The following is a 24,068-nucleotide window of genomic DNA, read 5'->3' on the forward strand; positions in this document are numbered from 1 at the left end:
CGTTAACTTGCTTTGCAGTCAGATTCAGCAAGGTTTGTGCAAAGCGTCTCCTGGAAACAATTCCTTAAGATCAGAAGAGGTTTGACTTTCACCTCGGATGTAAGACGCTGTGACAGACGTTCAGAGTAGGCTCTGTGGGCTTCGTGGCCGTCCTGCCCTGTCCCCTGCGTTTTGTCTGTCGTCCCTGGAGTGGAGACCTCAAGGGCTCCTGAAGTGGCTGTGAAGCCAGCAGATCAAGAGGGCACCAAGAGTGACGGAAGTGAGAAACCACGGAAGAAGGCTCCAACCCTGTCTCCCGCGCCGCCACTTTTTCTTGTCTTTCTTTTTCTTTTTTTTTTTTGACCAGTATGAAAATCGTCCTTTCACCGTTTGGTTCTCAAAAGGAAGTAGACAGAGACTCTCTGTGTCTCCTTCAGAAAAGCGCAGAGGCAGCAGCGCGTGCACAGCGATGCGGGCGGGAGGAGGGCTGTGTCTCCACTCACTGTCTCTCCCGCCCCTTCTTGCTTCCAGGTGTCAGGAACTATTTGAAAGAAGCGCTGGTGAACATAATTGCTGTGCATGCCGAGGTAAGCTGTCATTAGATGTTCCTAACACCTGCGGATAAGGAAAAAGCAGAGGAGGACGCTCCATGGTTCTCATGGTGGTCTTTTTCCCCTTCAGAATATATCTTAGGATGCATAACATGCAGCTCGACTCTGCCACGCATCTGTTTAACCGTCTTCTTCTCTAATAATTGAAAGTAAATCTGGGGTCAGAAGTGTGGTGTAGCAGGGAAAGCCGCTGCCTACAACCTGGGCATCCCATATAGGCAAGGGTTGGAGTCTTGGCTGCCCCACTTCCGATCCAGCTCTCTGCTATGGCCTGGGAAAAGCAGCAGAAGATGGCCCAGGTCCTTGGGCCCCTCACCCACGTGGGAGACCCAGAAGCAGCTGCGGGCTCAGTCCTAGCCGTGGCAGCCACTTGGAGAGCGAACCAGTGGATGGAAGATTCTCTTTCTCTCTCTCCCTCCCTTCCTCCCTCCCTGTCTCCCTCTCTCTGTCCTTCTCTCCACCTCTCCCTCTTTCCCTCTCTCTCTCTCCCCTCCAACTCTGAGTTTCAAATAAATAAAATCTTTCAAAAAACAAGTAAATTCATGACTATTTGAAAGGATGTTTCCCAGGGTGGGTGCCTAGTGCTGAGGTAAGATGCTGCTTGGGAGGCCAGCGTCCCCTCTCGGTGCTGGGCTCGGGTCCCACCCTGTTCTGGTCCTGCTTCCTGCTGATGTGCAGTAGTGATGGCTCAGGTCGTTGGGCCCCTGCCACCACGTGGAGGCTTTGGTTGAATTCCCAGCTCAGGCATTTCGGAGTCATCTGGTGGACGAGATGTCTTTCTCTCCATCTCAAATAAAACAAACAAACATTTTTTAAAAGATACTGCTGCCTGGTTTCCTGAGTTGACTTTAACTTTGAAGCAGCTAGATCATAAAGGAAAATACATTACAGCTGTACTTTACTGGTAAAAGGGGGTGTATCAATGACTCTGTGAAGCTTAAGTTTTTGTATGATTTAAATCAGGCCACATTTTATCACACAGACCTGTTTGTACTGAGTCATGTTTTCAGTGTGATCTTGTGGAAAATGGGAAAATGCTGTTTCTGCTATGTTAGCTTCCTGTAAGAACTGGAGCATACAGTCGTCGCTCCCCGGCAGTAGTGCTGTGCCGCAGGGCAGAGAGGCTGTGCACGTGCGGGAGTTGTCGGCGCCGGTGCTGGTGCCTGGGAGGCGGCTTGTGCGCATGTCCAGGACCGTGGCCGGGAGGCTGTTTAGAAGCGTGAGGACTCTCAGCCCCCTCGCAGCTGCCCAGTGATTCAGGTGGACGTCCGCTGATGGCATTAGTATTTACTACCTGCCGTGTGATCTTAAAACTGCCCCAGATTCTCCTGGAGCCTCACGCTGTGTTTGTTATCCAAAGATTGAATCCTAGTGGTTCAGTCTGAACACGGGAAAAACCTACAAAGAAAATATGATTTACTTTCATTTAGAAAACTCCAGATAACAGTAACTCTGGATGTGAAAGCGTCAAACGCTGAAGCTTGCAAATAATGTTGCATGTCAAATAAAAGGGAGTGTTTTTAACTGGAGAGTTTATTGTCCAGTGCAGAACGGAGTCTTGCACCGGGATGGAGGGCGCTTGTGCTTGAGGAGGGTCTGTTTTAAAGATAATTCTTTTTAAGAAATATTTCTTGATTTGTTTGAAAGAGTTAGAGAGAGGGAGGGAGAGAGACAGAAGTCTTCCATCCACTGCTTCACTCCCTAGCTGGCCACAGTGGCCGAAGCCAGGAGCCAGGAGCTTCATATGGGTTTTTCACATGAGTGCAGGGACACGAACACTTGGGCCGTCTTGCGCTGCTCTTTCCAGGCCATTAGCAGGGAGCTGGCCGGGAAGAGGAGCAGCCGGGACATGAACCAGTGCCCGTGTGGGATGCCGGCATTGCAGGTGGCGGCTTTACCCACTACAACTCTGATATTCTAAGGCAAGTCTGACTCCTTGCTTTTTTAACTGTTATAAAACACTAAGCAGACATTTATGTATTTATTTATTTATTTGACAGAAGCACAGAAAGATGCAGAAAGAGAGCACCTACTGTTTTACTCCCGAATTCCTACAGCAGCTGGGGCCAGGCCTGGCCAAAGCCAAGAGTCAGAGTTGAACTTAGCCTGGGTCTCCCATGTGGTAACAGGAATTCAACTACTTGAGCTGATGCCAGCACCATTGGTGGGGCAGGCATCCCGTATGGCCGCCAGTTCATCTCCCATCTGCTCCACTTCCCATCCAGCTCCCTGCTGCTAATGGCCTAATAAATAGCAGAAGATGGCCCAAGTGCTTGGGCCCCTGCACGTACATGGGAGACCCAGGGGAGCTCCTGGCTCCTGGCTTCGGATCGGCCCAGCTCCATCCATGGCAGCCACTTGGGGAGTGAACCAGTGAATGAAAGACTGTCTCTCTAACTCTGCCACTCAGATAAATAATAAATATTAAGTGTAGATATTAGAGATACGGGATACTAAGATATAGGAATTTTTCTATCCTCCTCCCTCTATAACTCTGCCACTCAAACAAATACATCTTTAAAAAAAAAAAAAAAAAACTTGGTCCGTTGTCTGACAGCTCTGTGGGTCTGTACGCAGGAAGCTGGAGTTGGGAGCTGAGCCAGAATCCCAGCCCTGCGTGGGCTTTCCAGCCGGCGTCTCAGCCACCAGGGCGGAGTGCCTGCCTCTGGGTGTTTCTATTTCAGTGGTATCTTTTGTAAAAATCCTATCTCTTTCTTGTGCATGGAAGCCAATGTTTAGTTTGTCAGCACCCAGCAATGCCCTCCAAAGTTGTATTTGCCAGTGTTGCTCTTTTAAAGAAATTTTTATTTGCATTAATCGGTGAATACAATTCAAGTATAAACCTGTACCTTCCTTCGGTTCACAACTTTGGTAGCTTAGAAGACCTGTGGGCTTTTTCTTTTCCGTGTGTGATTTTATTTTGAGCAGATTCAAGTCGGGAACAGCCCCACAGTGCATCATTCTTCTTGTTTGGAACTTTCCGTCAGGTTTTCGCCATTTCCAAAGAGCTGGTGCCCCGCGTGCTGTCCCGGGTGGTGGAGGCTGTGTCCGAGGAGCTGAGTCGGCTGATGCAGTGCGTCTCCTCGTTCAGCAAGAACGGAGCTTTGCAGGTACCCAGTCACCCCACCCCTCGCGGAACGTTCCTTTGTCTTCAGTCACCAGTCTTAGCCAGACAGCAGTTAGTAACTGGCAGCGTCCGTCGTGTTTCTTGTGTGTGCCATGCCTGTGATTCGTTGTCTGCAAGTTCCAGTCTTTACAGTAGAACAAGACTTTAAAGACACTTATGAAATTGACAGATTCCTCCCGTTGATGACATCCTAGTTACTTGAATTCCATAAGTACAACAAACACAACCCCTGCCGACCGACTTGTTTTTTGGTATGCACGGAAGCCAACTGGTGGGAGACCAAGTGTGCAGGCAGACGGCACGGTGCCCCTGCCTCTGAGCCTCCTGTGCACTGGGTGCACTGGGAGTGGGCTTCCTAGAGCAGTGCCAGCTCCCCCTCCAGGGATGGCCAGCCCTCCAGGGATAGCGCTGTGCACTTGTATGACAGCTACACTTAAATACCTGTGGATGCGCAATGGACTGGTGGGCGATTCTCAAAGAACTGGCACTCAGGTAGGTTCCCCACTTTCTGTGGACGTTGGTCTGAAGCCAGGCCTGGGCTGCGTGGAGCTCCAGTGTGAAACCCACTGCCTTCTGGCTCCAGTAGGCTTTAGGACAGCCAGCACTACAGGCACGTGAGGGAGGTGTCCCAGAAGGGAGAGAGAAAACACCACACAGTCCTCGTGTGCACTGCCGCGTCTCTGGTTGTCCCCTGAAATGCACGTGCGAGGCAGACTGCACAGCAGCCAGCACAGCCACGACTGGAAGAACAGAAGTAAGACTCGAATTGGCCAGAAGCCGCGGATTTTCAGTCTGAGTCCAGATCAGGTAACAGCTCACCACAAACAGAGGAAAACTCAGCTCTCCTCAGAGGCATGTTCCAGACTCCAGAGCGTCCACAGCATAGCATTCACACCATCCAGCAGACAAGCTTAGCTGAAACTGAGGTGTGCACACAAACAGGAACGCACGGCCCACCTTGCACAGGAAAGACTAGGTTTTAAGAGGGCCCAGTTGTTGGAATTAGCAGATGGGGGTTTTAAAGCAGCTGAGTTCAGTGATGTAAAGTAGAATGACATGTTCATAGTGAGTCAGTAGGTGGGAAGTTTGAGCAGAGAGGTAGGAACTCCAACAAAGGAATTAAATGGAAATTCTAGAGTGGAAAGATACAGTATAGGAATGTCTGATAGGGAGGGCAAAGGGAAAAGTCAGTTAACTTGTAGACCAATAGAAAGTATCTGGTATGGAGAACAGAGAGAGGATTAACTGGAGAAAACATATACAGATTGCCAGGGACTTCTGGGGCAATGCATGCATGTAATTGCATGTCTGAAACAGTAAGCCTGGCCTCTTAGTACAGGCTGGAGAAATGAACGTTAACACTGCAGTGATACACCGTTACACCCACCGAGATAAAGCAGGTTAAAGATGGCACCAGCGGTTGGAGGGCATGGAGCTCTCTCACGTTGTTGGCAATATAAAGCTGAAACTTCAGGGAAAGCTAGTGTAGTTTGAAAACTGAGCCTACGTGTGCCTGATAACCCAGTCACCCTGATCCTCGTCACGGCTGGAACGGAAAACCTCTGTCCTTGGCGATGCCGGCACCGCAGGTTCTAGTCCCGGTTGCTCCTCTTCCAGTCCAGCTCTCTGCTGTGGCCTGGGAAGGCAGTGGAGGATGGCCCAAGTGCTTGGGCCCTGCACCCCATGGGAGACCAGGAGAAGCACCTGGCTCCTGGCTTCAGATTGGCACAGCAGCCGGCCGTAGTGGCCATTTGGGGGGTGAACCAATGGAAGCAAGACTTTTCTCTCTGTCTCTCTCTCTCTCTCTCTCTCTCTCACTGTCTAACTCTGCCTGTTAAAAAACAACAACAACAACAACAAACTTCTGTCCTTGAAAAGAACAAGTGTAAGAATGCCCATGGCCTTCCCACGTGTAATAGCCTAAAGCTGGGAACTTCCCCGGTGTCCGTTCACGAAACAAACGGTCCTGTGTTCATACAGGCAAATACTGTTCAGCAGTCAAGAGGACAAGCCAATGACACGGCGTGGATGGCTCTCAGGATGGCTGACTGAAGGGAGCCACACACGAACACACATGTGCTGTGTGGGTGTCATGAGCATGACAACATAACTCGTCTGTGGTGGAAGAACGCGAAGCAGTGATTTCCTGTGGGTGACTGAGATTGAGGGGGGAGGGACTCGAGGGAGCGGCACAGGGTGGTGGTTCTGTGCCTTGATTGAGGTTTCCATGACACAGGTGCACATGTTGGGCAGAGTCCATCAGGTGGGACCTTGAGTTCTGTGCATGTTGTAGTACATAGATTCTAACTCAGAACAAAAGGACTGGCATACTCTGGTCACTGCTATGCACGCTGAAGTATGTCAAAACAGGACACAGATGGATCGTGTGTGATAAGGTAAATAAATGTTAGGGGTAGAACCTATGGTTTTTGCTGTAAAAATTCTTCCAAAGTCTATACATTTGAAATTTTCATAATAAAACATTGGGGAGGAAAGAATGAAGAAGACATGATCATTGAGGCAGGAAGACTAGAAAACCAGAATAGACCTATAACCAAGAGGGATATTGCATCAGTATTAAAGAGCCTCCCTCCAGGCCGGCGCCACAGCTCACTAGGCTAATCTTCCGCCTGCAGCACTGGCACCCTGGGTTCTAGTCTCGGTCAGGGCACTGCATTCTGTCCTGGTTGCTCCTCTTCGAGTCCAGCTCTCTGCTGTCACCCGGGAAGGCAGTGGAGGATGGCCCAAGTGCTTGGGCCCTGCACCCCATGGGAGACCAGGAGGAAACACCTGGTTCCTGGCTTTAGATCAGCACAGCGCTAGCTGTAGCAGCCATTTGGGGGGTGAACCAACAGAAGGAAGACCTTTCTCTCTGTGTCTCTTTCTCACTGTCTAACTCTGCCTGTCAAAAAACAACAACAAAAAAAGAGCCTCCCTCCAAAGAAAAGCCCAGGACTGGATGGCTTCACTGCTGAATTTTACCAAACTGATTCCAGTTCTCCTTAAACTATTCAAAACTATTAAAAGAGAGGAATCTTAGCCGGCGCCGTAGCTCAATAGGCTAATCCTCCACCTTGCGGCGCCGGCACACCGGGTTCTAGTCCCGGTCGGGGCGCCGGATTCTGTCCCGGTTGCCCCTCTTCCAGGCCAGCTCTCTGCTATGGCCAGGGAGTGCAGTGGAGGATGGCCCAGGTGCTTGGGCCCTGCACCCCATGGGAGACCAGGAAAAGCACCTGGATCCTGGCTCCTGCCATCGGATCAGCGCGGTGCGCCGGCTGCAGCGGCGGCCATTGGAGGGTGAACCAACGGCAAAGGAAGACCTTTCTCTCTGTCTCTCTCTCTCACTGTCCACTCTGCCTGTCACAAAAAAAAAAAAAAAAGGAATCTTTACAAACTTATTCTATGAGGCCAGCAATACCTTAATTCCAAAACCAGAAAAAGATATACCAAGAGCAACACAGATAACTTTTAACAAATATCCATGATGAACATCGATGCAAAAATCCTCAACAAAATACTAGCAAATCCCAACAACACATCAAAAAGATCATCTGACCAGACCAAGTGGGACTTACACAAGTGATGCAGGAATGGTTCAGTATCAAACGCAATAAACAAAATACATCACACCAGCAAAATGAAAGATAAAAACTATATGATTATCTCAGTAGATGCAGAGAAAGCACTTGATTAAATACAACGTTCTTTCATGATTAAAAAATGGATATAGAAGGAACGTACATCAACACAGTTAAGGCAGTAAATGACAGACCCATAGCCAGCATCATATTGAATAGGCAAAAGCTGGAAGCATTTCCACTAAAATCCAGAACGAGACAAGGATGTCTGCTCTCACCGCTATTATTCAGTATAGTTCTGGAAGTTTTGGCCAGAGCCATTAAGCAAGAAAAAGATACCAAAGGGATACAAAGTGGAAAGGAGGAAGTTAAATTATCTCTGTTTGCAGATGGCATGCACATTTACATCGGGGGACCATAAGACCCCACTAAGAGAGTATTAGAACTCATAAGAGAATTCAGCAAAGTTACAGGATGTAAAATGAATACACAAAAATCAATAGTTTTTTTTAAGATTTATTTATTTATTTGAAAGAGTTACAGAGAGAGAGAGAGAGAAATCTTCCATCTACTGGTTGACTCCTCAGATGGCCACAGCACCAAAGCCAGGAGCCAGGAGCTTCCTCTGGGTCTCTCCGTGGGTGCAGGGGCCCAAGGACCTGGGCCATCATCTGCTGCTTTTCCCAGGCTATGAGCAGAGAGCTGGATCTGAAGTGGAGCAGCCGGGACTTGAACAAGTGTCCAGATGGGATACCAGTGTCACAGGTTTGGGCCTTATCCCTACATCACAGTGCTGGCCCCCAATAGATTTTTATACACCGATGATGTGCTGGATGAGAAAGAATTTATAAAATCAGCCCTATTCATAATAGGTACAAAAAAATTAAATACTTTGGGATAAATTTAACCAAAGATTTGAATACCTACAATGAAAATTACAAAACATTAATAAAATAAATAGATGAAAACACACACAAAAAAAAACATTGAAAATCTTCCATGTTCATGGATTGGAAGAGTTTATCATCAAAATGTCCATGCTACCCAAAGCAATTTACAGATTCAGTGTGATCCCAATCAAAATTCCAAGACATTCTTCACAGAACTAGAAAAAAACAACCCTAGGATTGATATGGAAAGAAAAAAGACCCAGAATAACCAGAGCAATCTTAAACAGTAAAAAAAAAAAAAACCAAAGCCAGAAGCATCACAATACCAGATTTCAAGACATACCACATGGCAGTTATATTCAAAACTGCCTGGTACTGACACAAAAACAGACATGTAGAGCAGTGGAACCTAATAGAGACCCCAGAAATTAACTCACACATTTACAACCCACTAATCTGACAGATGAGCTAAAGGCATTCCCTGGAGAACAGTCCCTTTATCAGATGCTATTGCAGAATTGGATTTCCAAATGTGGAAGTTTGAAACAGGACCCCTGCCTTTCACCTGCTGCAAAAATCAACTCATAGTGGATCAAGGATCTAAACAAACTCCCGCAGCCATCAAATTACCAGAGGAAAACGTAGGGGAAATGCTGCAAGACATTAGCCCAGGCAAAGACTTCTTTGATGAGACCCTGGAAGCACAGGCAATAAAAGCAAACGTAGACAAATGGGATCACCTCTGCTAAGAAGCTTCTGCACAGCAAAGGAAACACTCAACAGAGTGAAGAGGCGGCTGACAGAATGGGAGAAAACATTTGGAAATGATGTGTCTGATAAATTATTATCCAGAATATATAAAAATTGAAAAAATTCAACAACAGCAAAACAAACAACCAGTTTAAAAATGGGCAAAGGACATGAACAGACATTTTTCAAAGGATGAAATATAAATGGCCAATAGATACATAAAAAAGTGCTCAGGATCACTAGCCATCAGGGAAATGCAAATAAAAAACACAGTGAGATATCCCCTAACTCCAGTCAGAATGGCTGTTATCCAAAAATAAAAATAAAAATGCTGGTGAGGTTAGGGAGAAAAAAATGCCCTGGTACACTGTTGGTGGGAATACAAATTGGTACAACCATTATGGGAAACAGTATAGCGGTTCCTCAGAAAACTGAAAATAGATCTACCATGACCCAGCTCCCACTCTAATAATATAGCCAAAGGAAATAAAATTGATATATAAAAAAATACCTGTACTGCCACGTCTATAACAGCTCAAGTCATAGTAGCTAAGATGTGAAATCAACCTAGATGTCTATCAACTTAGATTAAAGAAAACACAGAACATACACACAGTGGAATATTACGTAGCCATAAGAAGGAATGCAGTCCTGACATTTGCAACAAAATAGATGCAACTGGAGGTCATTGTGCTAAGTACAATAAGCCAGTGCACGGGAGACAAAGAGCTTATGTTTTCTCTTCTCCTGGAAGCTGATATATAGAAAGACCATAAAAATTGTGTGGATGTGGTATCATTTGGTACTTAGTGATAGATGCTGTTTCAGTGAAGCATGCCCTGAAAATGACAGTGTACCTTTCTTTCCCCTTATACCTTTCTTTCCCCGTGTAGAAAGCAGAGAGGGAGGACTAGGGGGAGCTCTCGGGGCAGTGGTGGTGTTCTTTCCTTCACTTGGGTGGTCGTTATGAGTGTGCCCAGCAGACAGCATCCATTTATCTCTACCCTTATGTACAATTCTTGATATATGTATACAATTTTTATTTCAATAGCATGTTAAAAAAAAAAAGACAAGGAAACCATGTTAATTTGATTAGGGGAAAATCTGTTACAAAACTTCAGTATGTTAAGTGAAATAAGCCAAGCAAAGGAAGACACATGTCGCATCCTCTCATTCACGTTAGGAGTCTAGAAAACAGAAGACCGCCTAGGAGTGGAGTGTAACGGCTCCCAGAGGCTGGGGAGGCAGTCACAGGCCCTGGCTCTCGCTAGATAGGGGTGAGGAATCCGGGGGTTCTGCTGCACAGCACAGCCACTGTGGACGAGGCGCTTTCTCTACTTAACAATAAAAAACCCAGAAGGTGGGATTTTGGACGATTTCACCATAAAGAAATGTTAAGTATTTGAGGAGGTAGATGCATTTACCCTAATTGTACGTTACACAATGTGTACATGGATCACAAGATCACCCAGTAGCCCATAAGTTTGTACAATTTTATATGCTGGTTCAGAAAACTTAAAAACTTTTAAACCTTTTTCACAGAAAATCTTAAGTGTCAAAGTTAAAATGATAATGTAATAAACCTTCATGGGTATAACACACACACACTCAAAAACCTAACACCTGCTGTCTTTCTGTGTGCCACCAATCTTCTGTAGAACATTGACAGGTTTGACCTTTGGCATTACAGTTTGCGTTGAAGCACGCGATATCACGAATCCGTCACGGGAAGTCCGTGCTGTGACGTGTGTGATGCTGCAGAGAGTTTGCGGCCTCGTCCCTCACTGCTCGTGGAATTAGATAATCAGAGATGTTCCCTGCAATCCGGTGCCCGATGGCTCAGTCCCTCTCAGAGCTGGCAGGGAGAGGGCGAGGAGAGACAGCAGAAGTGGCCAGAAAGCTGCTCAGTCCTGGCTGCCCACACCGCCACGCTAGGGCCCCCGGCACCTGGTGCCTCCTGGGGACTTGGCAGGCATCCGCTTGTGTGAGAAAGTCTGGTCAGATGTACAGCCTGGCCTTCTCTCTCTTAAGAACGGCTGTGGGTGCTTCCTTTGTGGGAGCAGATCACTAATCTGTGGTCACTTCACATCAAGTGCCAATCTCCAGAACCTTCCAGAGAGCCAGTTTAGCAAGTTTAGCTGCCCTCCCGTGTGACATTTCCTGGATTACAGCTGTATGTGTTTTATAGTGATTCATAGGTTAGTTAAAACCTTCTGTTCCAGATCTGGCCATTAATGGCCATTTGGGGAGTGAACCAGCAGATGGAAGATTCTCTCTCGCTCTCTCTCTCTCTCTTTGTAGTTCTGCCTTTCAAATAAATAAAGTAATTCTTCTTTTCAAAAAAAAAATCCTGTCATTTTGATTGAATAAAATTTCTACTTTATTTCTACATTGATAAAATCTATCTCCTAAAATATTCAACTAAAATTCTACCTTAACCTTTACCTTTGATATTGCCCTAAGTCTCTTTTTACCTATACTAGAGTGTGAACAATAGAGACAGACTGTCACCCATGTGCTTTCTGCTCACAGACTGTTTTCGGGGCTCCTAAAGCCCGAAAGTCAGCATCTTCTAGGTTGCTCATGGGATTTCTAGCTCAGTGTGATGTAAAAAGCCACGGCTGTGTGCCCTGTCCCCGTTTTCTGTTTCATGCACTCCTCGCGGGCCCGGGCTGCGCCTGCTTCAAAGGCTCCCCCGAGCAGCACCCTCCCCCCACCCAGGCACCTGCCGCAGAGAACAAAGTACAAGATTCGGCTCCCCGCAGGCTCCTGTAGACCTCCAGGGGGAGTGAGTCAGGGCACAAAGCAGGGGAGGCTTTACGGGAGCTTTCTTCCTTCTTAGAAGTTTGACGCAGACGTGCACCGTGCAGCCTGCCTCCAGTGTGAGCAGGGCAGCATCCAGCACAGGCCCGTGTGCAGTCATCACCGTGACTCCACTGAACGTTAGAGCGCCTCATCACCCACGAGTGCCTCTCCACCTTCCCGCCCCAGACAGGCACCCGTCGCCTCCCTCTCTCCACGCCTCGTGGATTCTGAAATTGCACGTGAACAACGTCGGCCAAGCACAGCCTTCTGTCACTGGCTTCTTTGATTCGGCGTGCTGGCCTGGGTTCCTCCGTGTTGTATGGTCTGCGCCAATGCTTCGACTTTTCTTCTGGATAAATAGTGTTCCATGTGCAGACTGCATTGTCTCTGTCCATTCGTCAGTTGATGGACATTTGGGGTTTCTCCAATGCTTCTGTGGACATCCAGGCACCTGTTTTCTGTGTAGATGGGTGTTTTTATTTCTCCTAGGTATATACCTAGGCGTGGGCTCGGCAGTCATGTGATAGCTGTTCAATCTGCTGGGGAACTGCCAGCTGTGTTCAGAGGGTGCTGTACCATCTTACATTCCCACCTGTAATCAGAGTTTCCATTCCTCCACGTCCCCCTCAGCACTGGCCGCTGTGTCTGATGACTGTAGCCATCCTCGTGGCTAGCAGGTGTGTCTCAGGCTGAGTGCTCCCGTCCTGTGTAGCACAGTAAGGTTTCATTTGGATGAACTCCAGTTTATTTTATTCCTTGACCTGGGGGCAGCATTTCTAAGAAGAGTTGCTGAGCTTAAGGTGCCAGGTTTACTTCTGCTTTCTTCTAGGCGTTTTATTGCTTTATGTTTGAGTCTGTGAGCCATTTTTGAGTTCCGGTGAATATCCAGCTATCTTTAGAGTGAATTATTTATTCATTTGAAAGGCAGAGTGACAGGGAAAGAAGGATACACACAGAAGTCTTCCATCCACTGGTTCACTCTGTAAATGCCCAGTGCCCGGGGCTGGGCCTGACTGAAGCCAGGAACCTGGAACTCCATCCAGGTCTCCCAGTGGGGGTCAGCAGGCCAAGCACCCAGGCCACTGTCCACTGCTTTCCCAGGCACCTCCAGCAGGGAGCTGGATCGGAAGCCGCAGGGACTCAAACCCAGACTCCAGTATGGGATGCGAGCATTGCAGGCCACGGCTTAACCCGCCGCACCACAACACCCTCCCACTGCGCCACGACACCCTCCCGCTCAGCACCACAACACCCTCCCGTTGCACCACGACACCCTCCCACTGTGCCAGGACACCCTCCTGCTCAGCACCATGACACCCTCCCGCCACGGCACGACACCCCCGTTCAGCACCACAACACCCTCCCGCTGCGCCACGACACCCTCCTGCTGTGCCACGACACCCTCCTGCTCAGCACCACGACACCCTCCCACTCAGCACCACAACACCCTCCTGCTGCGCCAAGACACCCTCCCGCTCAGCACCACGACACCCTCCCACTCAGCACCACGACACCCTCCCACTCAGCACCACAACACCCTCCCACTGCGCCAGGACACCCTCCCGCTCAGCACCACGACACCCTCCCGCTGTGCCACGACACCCTCCCACTCAGCACCACGACACCCTCCCACTCAGCACCATGACACCCTCCCACTGCGCCAGGACACCCTCCCGCTGTGCCACAACACCCTCCCACTGCACCAGGACACCCTCCCGCTGTGCCACGACACCCTCCCGCTCAGCATCATGACACCCTGCCGCTCATCAACGTAGGGGTTTATTTCCGAACTCTGTCCCGTTGTTCTCTGGGTCTAGCTTTATGCCAGTGCCAGATTGTCTTGATTGCTGTGGCTTTGGATAATTTAGAAATCCAGGTATGCTCCCTCCAGATGTGTTCTTTACAAGATTGTGTTAGCGTTCTGGGTCCCCTGTATTTCTTGTCAATTCAACTAAAAAAGAGAAAAAGAAAGCAGCTGTTTTTAATAACGAGTGAGCTGAATGCAGAACTTAATTTGGCTTTTGGGATCCAGCTTCATGCCTCCAAGGGCCTGGTGCCAGCAAGTGGGCCCAGCCACCGCCTTCCCTGCGTGAGGAAGGGCCCACTCAGGGACGGGTTTCGTGGTGTCTGCGGCTCACACGCAGACCACGGGGAAGCTTCCTCCCGAGGCCATAACTGCCTCCACGGTTCAGCAAGAGGAAGCCTTGCTCGTCGGCAGCTTCCTTGGCTTGTTCTAGACACTGCTGCGGACTTCGAGTGGGGTGCTGCCAGCGGGGCACTGCTCCCCTCTGCACGTGGTCATATTTGATATCTGACCTGTTTGCCTACATCACCTTGTTCTCTTCTCACCTTCAGGCAAGACTCGAAATCTGCGCTTTGCGGGATACCGTGGCCATCTACCTGACGTCCGAAAGCAGGTGGGAAGCCGCGTGCTGTTGTTCCGAGTGCCTCATTAGAAATAAAGGTTGTGTGGCCCGTGCACCGTATCCGTGATAAACATAACCAGGCAGCCACAGCAGATGCTCCTGGGTTTGTGATGGGATCAAATGTTTACTCGCTCGATGGTTTTGTAGCTCAGAAGTATGAATTACGGTGACTGCACGTGCAGGTCCGTGCCCTGGGAGACGCTGTGAGCCTCAGTCTCAGAAGTAACAGCAGAGCTCTGCGTGCTGCTGCACAGAGAGAGAGAATCGACCCTAGTCTGTCCCTCAAGACTTGTGAATGGCAGCACAAGAGGAAGCCTTGTGGTTTCTCTGCAACATTCTGTAGTGGAAATTTGATGATAATTTTTAGCTGTTTTGAATGAAAGTCAGGATTTCCTACCATTGAAATATCAGCAGGTGAAGTGAAACAGAAGTACTGTTTGCCTACACAAAATTGTTTACCACACTGTCAGTATTACCGAGGAAATACCGGGTTCCATCCTCAACGTGCCCGTGAGGCCGGGGGTGTGCACACGGAGCGTTTAAGAGCAGTGTGCACTGCACGTGTGCCCTGGTTCCCAGCGTTTCATGACAGCCCCTGCCACCGTCGCGACACAAAGACCTCACCCTGAGGGTAGCGTCTCGCCCTGCTCGCCGTGGCTTACCACGCGCTGTTTCTGGGTGGCCCCCCATGTGCATCATCTCACTACCCCTCTCCCTGAGCCTGGGTGTCTATAGGGGCCGGCGGGGGCGCCTGGTCCACGTGGGCCATTGCTCAGTGCCCAGCTGTTTCCTCCCCGCACCTTGACCTTCCCTGGCCCAATGTCCTCGGGTGCAAGAAGCATGCTGAGGCCCAGGAGGCGGAGTTCTGGGGGAGTTCCACGGGAGAACGTGATGTCATCTCGTATGGTGTTAGTGTGTCGTCTTCACCGTGGTGATCGTCGGTGTCGGTCACGTTTTTCTTTTGATAGACAGAAGGGCCTCATCCCAACCAGGTGGCGGTGACCCCCTGCACCTAGGGGAGAGGAGAGCCAGGTCACACCGGGCGGGGAGCTGAGCGTGCCGTGCCAGCAGGCGCCTCTCCCCGCAGCCCTGCCTGCCTCGCCAGGAACAGCTGAGGACCCCAGCACAAGCTCTGGGCTCCGCGGGGCTGCTCAGCCGCTGCTGCTGTGGCGCCTGTCCCAGGTGGTGCCGCACTGCTGAGAAACCAGCTTGCTGGCAGGCGGCAGAGTGTGCGCTTGCAGTAAGTCAAGGGCCACCTTGCAGCCAGGACTACCGATTACATTTCTTTCTGCACCTCATCAGCTGGTTATAAAAGAAGAAGAGAGGTTAAGAATATTCCTTAGTGACCAGAACAAGTTATTACCGAACAAGCTCCCCCAGGAAGCTTTTCATTTGGTTCGATCATGTTTCTGATACTTTGTACTTGCAGACATTAAACACACCAGATGGGTGGGTCTTTTCATCCTTCTAACCTTCTTCGTCTACAGAAATGATGTTGAATATCTTAGGTGTGTGTATCTCTCTCTCCATTTCCTGCAGACTTGAAGCGCAATAGCTCAGTACTGCAGAGGCCATGTTCAGTTATTGTGAGACACGTCCCCATTCACGTGGTCGCTCCCAGAGCACCCGTTTCTGCTCACTGGCCCGCCCACCCCGGGGTCACTTGTCTGCGGTTCTGTTCTGCTCTGTGTGCCTCTCCCCGCACGTGGCGTCGGCGGCGCCTCTGGTCAAGGCAGGCTTCGTTCCCCCGTGGAGTTTTCCCGGCCCCACGCCACACCCTCCCTCCTACTGTTCCTCCGTCTGTCGCTTTTTCTCCCATGTGTCCCGCGACTCCGCACACGGGCACCGTGCTGCCCAGCTGTCCCCGGGACCTTCCCCGTGCCCCTGGGAGCCGTGAGGCGTGCCAGCCCCCGTGGTGTTGTTTGTGTTCCAGGTCCAGTTTCAAACAAGCCCTGGAAGCCCTGCCTCAGCTTTCGAGCGGAGCGGATAAGAAGTGAGTTTCCGTGGCTGTTCCCAGAGCCAGTGTGCGTGCGGAGCGAGTGGCTGGCCCAGGGAGCAGCTGTGCTCGTGCGTCACGTCTCCCGAAGGACAGAACGAGGAGACACCTTGCTTATGTGGGGTTTGGGCAATCCAGAAATGTGCTCTTGTTTCAGAGTGTCACAAGAAAGCGTATTTTCCCTTCTTCAGTAAACTAGATGAATTGTGAAAGACTTCCTGGAGATGTGTGTTGGGAAAAATGTTGTGTGGATCTCAATATTTTTGCACCAAAGTAAATTGACATTTTTTAAAGATTTATTTATTTATTTATTTATTTGAAAATCAGAGTTAGAGAAAGAGGCAGAGAGAAAGACCCAGCTTGCATCTGCTAGTTCTCTACCCACATGGCTGCGACAGCCAGGGCTGGGCCAGGCTGAAGCCGGAGCTTCTTCAACCTCCATCTGGATCACTTCCAAACCCAGTTCATTTCTTTAAAGGAAATTTGATTTTTAAAAAAGTAAACTATAAAAATCTGCCCCCCCCTTTTTTTTAACTATGTGCAGTATGGCACAGAGGGCTGGTCCATGGCCCGAGGGCAAGAACGGACTCTGAAGTGGTCCAGGTCACAGCTGGGACGTGGGTTTACTGCTGGGATTGCGTTAAAAGCTGACACTGTTAGGGCTAAACCCGGCCCCTGGTGGTTTCATCGGAGCCAGCTGAGCGGGGAGCCCGCTCCTGGCGTGTGCTGTGGGCACATCCGGCCAGGTGGGGAGAATCTGCAGGGTGCCCAGTGGGAGTAGAGCGAAGCCTGCTCTGCCCACCACTCTCCAATATTTGCCAAAAACAAAAATGCGAAGTCACAGGAGCAGAAGACCACCTGCGGTTGTCCAGGAGATGGGACGGGGAGAGTCTGGGGTATGGGGGGACTGCCGTCCTGACTGTGCGGTGGTCCACTTCTGCATGGGTTTGCCAGCACTGAGTGGTCAGCCTAGGACACAGGGCAGGCAGTGTTTCCTTCCGGGTGTTAACAGCGCTGTGTGTGATGTGTTCCGTCTGCTCGCTTCTCTGACGGACCTGTTTCCGTCGCTGAGCTGAGAATCCACAGGGAGTGAGTTCTTCAGCTGCTTTCTAAGGAACAGCAGGCAGCACTGGGCAGCCAGCTCCCTCCTGGGCCGTGCGGCCACCCTCCCGCCAGGCGGGTAAACCCTGTCTCCTCCCCGCAGGTTCCTGGAGGAGCTGCTGAACAAGTTCAAGAGCAGCATGCACCTGCAGCTCACCTGCTTCCAAGCTGCTTCCGCGGCCACGGTGAAAACATAAGCCCTGCGAGGGAAGAGCCGCGCAGAGACGCCGGGTAACAAAGCCATCGCCCTCCTGAGCGCGCGGAAGCACGGGCTGCAGTCCCCCCCGCCCCCCACCCCCGCCCTCCCTGCCTCTCTCTCTCTCTCTCTCCTGTCCCCCAGCCTAGCTCAGGTTGGCCTGGTGTGGCCGATGCGGGAGCAGCACCTCCTTTGGGAGGCTTCCAAGAGGCCCGAGGTGGGCACTACAGCCTTCCCCAGTGGCCCGCCTACTAGACTTTGGGCCTGAGCTGCCTGCCAGTCCCATGGAGAGACCGGTGAGGAGACACGTGGAAAGTGCTATTTACACACGGCACGCATAGCTGCACCGAAATCTTACTTCCCACCAGTGGCCCTGCATCCCTGCATTCAAGTGTCCGGTGTTGTTGTTTGGCTTTTATTTTAACAGATTCATTTAGTTATTTGAAAGGCGGAGTTACAGAGAGAGAGGGAGGGCCGAGAGACCTTCCACCTGCTGGCTCACCCCCCAGATGGCTGTGACTGCCTGGAGCCTGGAACTCCATCGGGGTCTCCCACGTGGGTGGCAGGGGTGGTCGAAGCGCTTGGCCCATGCTTTCCTAGGAGCGTTAGGGAGCTGGATTGGAAGTGGGAGCAGCCAGGACTCGAACCCACACTCATGGGACGCCAGTGTCGCAGGTGCGGCTTAACCTGCTGTGCCACAGCGGTGGCCCCAGAGCGGGTTTTTAGGATAATCTGTGGAATCCATTTACAAATGTTTTCACTGGGGAGATTTTTGGTCCAGTTGCCCATGGACTCACTTCGCGTTTTGCTAATTTTACGCTTCACAGCGCTAAGCTTTCCGCACCTCGTCCGCGGCCCGGGCTGCTCGCCCTCCCTCTCAAATGTGTCCGCTCACACGAGGGTGCTGCTGGTCTGAGGACCTGAGTGCCGCCTGCCACGCAGTGCTGCCGGCTGCTGCGTCACACCCAGGCACCAGCGTCCCCTGCAGAACCAGCCGCCTCCCGCTGCTGCCTCCCGCCACCGCCCGCCGCGCGCCCCTGCCCCCGCTCCCTCCGAAGCCGCGTGGCTGCAGCCCGGGCCTGCTCAGGCCCATCCATCTCTGATGATGCCAGAGGCCCTGGACCACCAGGCGGTGTCCACTGTTGCTGGGTTCCAGGCCGGGGTCCGGTCACTGCGACTTCTCCCAGGGCGGGGTCCCCGACCTGCCCCTCCCAGGCTCCCTGTGGGCGCCGGCACACTAACTGATGGTGGTTAGAGAAGCCCCGTCCTTATATGAACGGTGTACTGGAAATCCGTATTTCCTCCAAGTGGCCGTAAGTCTCCTAATTCAAATGCCTTTGTTAATTGCAGCAATTAAAAAGTCAAAGTTAATTTCAGTCATTAGAAATCCTGGTAACTTTGGAGCTTGGTATAGTCACATACAGTGTCTGTTTTTTGAAGTAAATTAATGTTGTGCCTGCTCATTCCATATACGGGGTAAAAAGGCGATGTCTTTTACAGGTGTGCTGGATAAAGCTGTTGAGAAGTCGAGTGTTGCCCATTGTGTCTAACCTGACCGTAGACTAAATGAACAAAACTGCTCCTGACGGCGGGTGTAATCTTAGGTGTCAGGGGCAGTGCCTTCAGCCAATAAAGAGTCTGCGTTCACTGTAAATCCCAAGTTCCTTGGCATTTTTTCCCGTAACTGACATTTTCGTTGGCTGTGTAACTTTTCTATGAGTCTGGCTTCAACATTCAAAATAAACACTTAAGTCAGTTACCTGTGTTTGTCAAACCACTGTCCAGATGATCTGTCAGGTGTCCCGCTGGGTGTTTGCAGCTTACACGGAACTCCCGGTGTTAAATCCGCACGCAGCCTTGACAGCGCCCTCTCGGCCTGGGTCACCCTGTGCCCAGTTAGCAGGCCAGCCGACTGGTGGCTGCCTTCGGCTGGAAGGCTGCCGGGTGCTGGGACCCCTGCCGCCACTCCCAGCTGTCTGCCCCCGCCCGCCGCGGCCTCGCACCACGCGGCTCTGCACACGCCCCCTGCCATCCTGCCCCGAGGGATGCAGTCACGGAAAGCACACAGGGCCGGAGCCTGCCCAGCTTTCACGGCCCAGAGCGGAGGGTAAAACCCCATAACCAAATGGGCTTGCTCAGAGTCACCTCTTCCACCAAGTCAGGGGGACTTCTTGGAAGAAGGGGATTTCGAGAGCTACTTGAATCACAGAAGATGAATTTAGTGGTTTCCAGGAGATGGAGGAATGTGACATCCGCTAAAGAAGGCTGAGCGAGACCGGGACTGGGAACCTGTCTGGCAGAGAGGCAGCTGGGACAGAGTGAAGGGGCCGGCATCTGAGTTGCCACAGCCATGCCCACGTGGGTCCGCACGGCTGCCGGTGAGCTGGCCAAGCTGGCCCCCCTTGAAACGCGAAAGACCAGTAGGAATCGGCTGGTTTTACTAAGACTTTCTGTATCAGTGTACCATGAAAGTCCTGTGTTCTAGAAATGATGTGAGGGTTGCAGAACAAGCTCGCTGCCATGGGCGTAGCTCCCTGCCTCGTGCTCCTGGCCCTGGGGTGCCAGCACGCGTTTTTCTGAAGGGAATGAACAGAAAACGATGCATTTGGTTCTGCAGCGGGGACAAGGTGCTGGTGTGTTTCTGTTTTGATCATGTGCTGTGAGTTACATAAGAGTGTTGTGTGCTTTCTGCAAAGCTGTAAATTTCAACCGGCTTGCTTAGATCAGTCAAGGTTAGGTTTCTAAAATAAGTTACAGTCAGGTACATCTCATTTAACACGTCCAGAACAATCACACGGAGCCGTAGACTGCAACCCGCCGACCTCCTCACCTTGCGCGTTCCGTGTCAGGACGCCATATGGTGTCTGAGCCGTGGAAGCAGATCCCGAGTGTGCGACCCAGACCTCAGAGCAGCCACGGCGATGATTTTCACCACCGCTGCACGGGTGACGTGGGACGCCGCGTGCACTCTGGGTGCTGATCTCGTCGCCTGTTCTGTTCACCCACGTGTTTTTCCAGAGTCCGTCAGATGCATCACTCGGAAGCCTGTGCCTGGCCAGGTTATCAGTGCCTCACAGTAGCCGTCTCACGAGCAGGACCCGGATCTTTGAAAGCCAATCAGAAGTCAGAACGTCCTCCTCCTGGCCCTGGACGAGGGGAGGCCTGAGGCCGGCATATGTCCCCCGCAGACATCCCACCGTGGTCACTGCTGATATCGCTGTGGTCATTATCAGTACCTCTTCACATTTTATCTTTGACCTGTGTGGCCCAGCGGTCTGCAGACCCACTGGCCAGGCACAAATTCCTGAGAACCAAGATGGCTGCCTGAACTCCAGGTGGCGAGGAAGGCCCCGGGGATTCACCCTGGAGCAGGGAGGAACGGAGACGAGAAATGAGGGGAGAGTGGAGTCCTGGGGTCCTGGTCCCAGAAGTCAAGGGGAGAACAAGAATCAAGTCAGAAGAAAGAGACGGCGGGCTCAGATGGTGCAGACGTGCGAAGTTGTGCGCCCGGCAGTGGCGTTGCTGGGTCGTGCGGCCCAGACATGAGCATGTCACATGAGAGAGCCCTGCACCACCACGTTAGCCAGCACTGCACAGCAGCCAAGCGTCCCCAGCAGGTGAGGACAGAGAAAGCGTGGTAAAGGTGTCTCTGCACACACACACACACACACACACACACACTTCATGGAACATTACCCAGCCATAGCAAAGAATGAAATTCTACCATCTGCATCAAAACAGTTACAACGGGGGGACGTCATGTTGAGTGAAATGAGCTAAAGTTACCAAAAACGAATCCAAAACAAACCAGAAAGGAAAGACATGCCTGTGCGTGTCAGTATTGCTGCAGTTGTTGTTTTGTCCAACTGTTTATATCTTTCAAGCAAATTGTTAAGAATGATGTAGCCACCACCTGCGACACTGACATCCCGTATGGTTGAGTCCCAGCTGTTCCACTTCCCATCCAGCTCCCTGCTGATGTGCCTGGGAAAGCAGCACAGGATGGCCCACGTCTTCCCACCCACCTGGAAGACCTAGAGGGAATTCCAGGCTCCTGGCTCGGCCCGGCCCAGCCCTGGTTATTGTGGCTGTTTGGGGAGTAAACCAGCAGATGGAGGATCTCTCTCTCTCTCTCTCTCTCTCTCTCTCTCTCTCTCTAACTCTGCCTTCCAAATAAGTGAATAAATCTTTTTGTAAATGATACACTGCTGTAGTTCTAGTGATGTGATGATTTTACAGTGCACAACGTGAGTGACACTGACACCTCCATCTGAGTACTGTGCTGACTAGCCCTTGCCTGTATTTCTGCTGAACTGTGGTCTTCTTACTTGTTGAACTCTTCCTTTAAGCTTCGATTGTAATGTACATTAAAATTATGCTATCTCAAAAATAAAAATGAAAAACATCGCCCAAAATAGCAGAAAAAAAATTTGTTAAAGCCCAGGCAGGGTGGGGTGGGGTGGGGTCAGGGGCAGCTGATGACGGAGAAATAGTTGCTAAACACGGCGTTTAGAAAGGCATTCGGGAGCAGGTCGCAAGAGAGAAGCAAGGAGTCCGAGAGGCCCGCTTTCTGCGGCCTCGTTATCCTAACTCGCAGTGGGGTGGCATCCGTCTCCAGGTCAGAAGTGGGCACCTCCTGCGGCTCACTAGGCTAATCCTCCGCCTGCGGCGCCGGCACACCACGTTCTAGTCCTGGTCGAGGCGCTGGATTCTGTCCCGGTTGCCCCTCTTCCAGGCCAGCTCTCTGCTGTGGCCCGGGAGTGCAGTGGAGGATGGCCTAAGTGCTTGGGCCCTGCACCCCATGGGAGACCAGGATAAGTACCTGGCTCTTGCCATTGGATCAGCGTGGCGCGCCGGCCGCGGCGGCCATAGGAGGGTGAATCAACGGCAAAGGAAGACCTTTCTCTCTGTCTCTCTCTCACTGTCCACTCTGCCTGTCAAAAAAAAAAAAATAATAATAATAATAATGGCGCTTCCTTGCGGGCCCTCTCGGCTTCCTCCTCCCAACATCCCGCTTCTGTGTCTGCCAGAACGCTGGCAAGCGTCCATGTCCATCCCTCTCGTTTCTCCACGTGTTTGAGTCTGCCTGGACGAACCAGGCCTCCCCCGTCCTGCTGTGTTCTCTGAACCTGCCTCCCTGCAGCCTTGCCATGGGCCGCCCCGCCCAGCAGTTGATACCAGGAAGTCCTCAGGCGTTGGTTGTGAAAGTTGTTGATGGGATTGTGGTAGCAAAGGTATTGGCTCATCTGTTTCATTGTTGTTGTTGTTGTTGTTTTATTTCTTGAATGCATATAGAATGTGGCTCCCCAGAACTGGCAGTGAAACTGGACGGTTTCTGTGTTCCCCGTCCTTGGCCTGACCCTGTAGGCACCCACTGCAGCTCCCGTAGCTGCTCTGGGAGTGCTGTCTCGTGCACAGGTGCGCGGCAGCTCGCTGACTCCGGGACACCGGTCCTCCTGCAGTACAATTCCACCCCCTGCGTCAGCCCCTCCCGCGCGTGCTTCCCTAAGCCTCCCTGCTAGCGTGTTGCTTCTGCTTAGGTCAGCAGTCGGTGTCCGATTGTCAGGCCTGTGTGTTTGCCGTTCCGTGCAAGCCAGTAGCAGACCGTGACGCTTTCCTACCACACTTCCTTGAATTTTCTGTGTATTCTGTCCCCTTCACTCATCCCAAAACATCTTCCCTCGAAGATGTGCAAGTCTGCTTACAATGAATTTAAACACATGGACCCCCATCAAGCTTCTCTTCTAGAACAAGTTCTGCACAGCTCTCCAGCCCGCCCGCAGCAGCAGGGCTGGGCCTGGCTGAAGCCAGGAGCTCAGTCTGGGTCTCCCGTGTGGGTGGCAGGAACTCGAGTACCTGAGTCGTCATCGCTGTCATTAGCAGGAAGCTGGAGCGCAGAGCAGAGTCGGGAGTCAAACGTGGGCGCCCCACGCAGCCGATCAACTGCTGCCCCCAACACCTGGCCTCCCAGGACTCGTGCATATGCTGCACGTACAGCATCTGTGTGCACTGTCATTTTTGTAGGGCTAAGGTTAACGTGTGGTTTCCAGCTATCATCTGTGAGAGTTCACATTAGCCTTTCGTTTGTTGATCGTGATACCAAAGTGTTTACATGTGCATGGTCTTCGGATTTGTCATTTACTCAAATTGTTGCCTGCAACATTTAAAAGCTATAAGGAGCGTTGGTGGAGGGAGACCCTGGGCCCTGTGTTCTGAGGAACCCCTTCGCATGCTCTGTGCAGCAGGTACCAGATCGGAGCCAGCTTTGCAGGAAATACCTCTCACTCCATAATTAGAACAAGGTCTAGGGCACGCCAATGAGGGACTTCTCGAAAGGCACTTGTGAACGTGGGGTCTGCTTAACGGTTTGTAGAAAATACAAGGGATCGAGAAACAACAGTCAGCAAAATCAGTATCTTAGGAAACTAAAGCAAACAACTGTTTAAAAAAAAAAGCCAGGAAGACATAAAAAGCAAAAGAAGAAAGGCTGGAGGGAATCCTGCCAGCTGCATTGCATGGCTGCCGTTTTGTAAAAACTGGGAAGTATTAAATAATGATGTATAAACTTGATGTTAAGGAACAGTTAACATGGGAGTGCCTCGGAGAGTC

At 51.1% G+C, this 24,068-nt stretch overlaps 1 protein-coding gene across 20 annotated transcripts in view; it reads left to right on the forward strand.

Annotated features, from left to right (window-relative positions):
* EXOC2 (exocyst complex component 2) overlaps positions 1–24,068 on the forward strand; it is a 248,073-nt gene that overhangs the window by 202,107 nt on the left and 21,898 nt on the right. For 8 of the 20 annotated variants that reach the window (XM_089333479.1, XM_089333490.1, XM_089333483.1 and 5 more), the window contains 6 exons: positions 511–566; positions 3,578–3,700; positions 14,096–14,157; positions 16,100–16,159; positions 17,367–17,494; positions 18,287–19,113. In XM_089333479.1, coding sequence (XP_089189605.1) covers positions 511–566; positions 3,578–3,700; positions 14,096–14,157; positions 16,100–16,159; positions 17,367–17,460 — 395 coding nt within the window. In that variant the 3' untranslated portion in view covers positions 17,461–17,494; positions 18,287–19,113. Of the gene's footprint in view, positions 1–510; positions 567–3,577; positions 3,701–14,095; positions 14,158–16,099; positions 16,160–17,366; positions 17,495–18,286; positions 19,219–24,068 lie in introns of those variants that run through there. The other 12 variants (XM_089333480.1, XM_089333487.1, XM_089333486.1 and 9 more) reach the window with 6 other exon arrangements.

This window comes from Oryctolagus cuniculus, chromosome 5, assembly GCF_051225735.1.
Source record: "Oryctolagus cuniculus isolate XC-2025 breed Fujian yellow rabbit chromosome 5, ASM5122573v1, whole genome shotgun sequence".
Lineage (NCBI taxonomy): Eukaryota > Metazoa > Chordata > Mammalia > Lagomorpha > Leporidae > Oryctolagus > Oryctolagus cuniculus.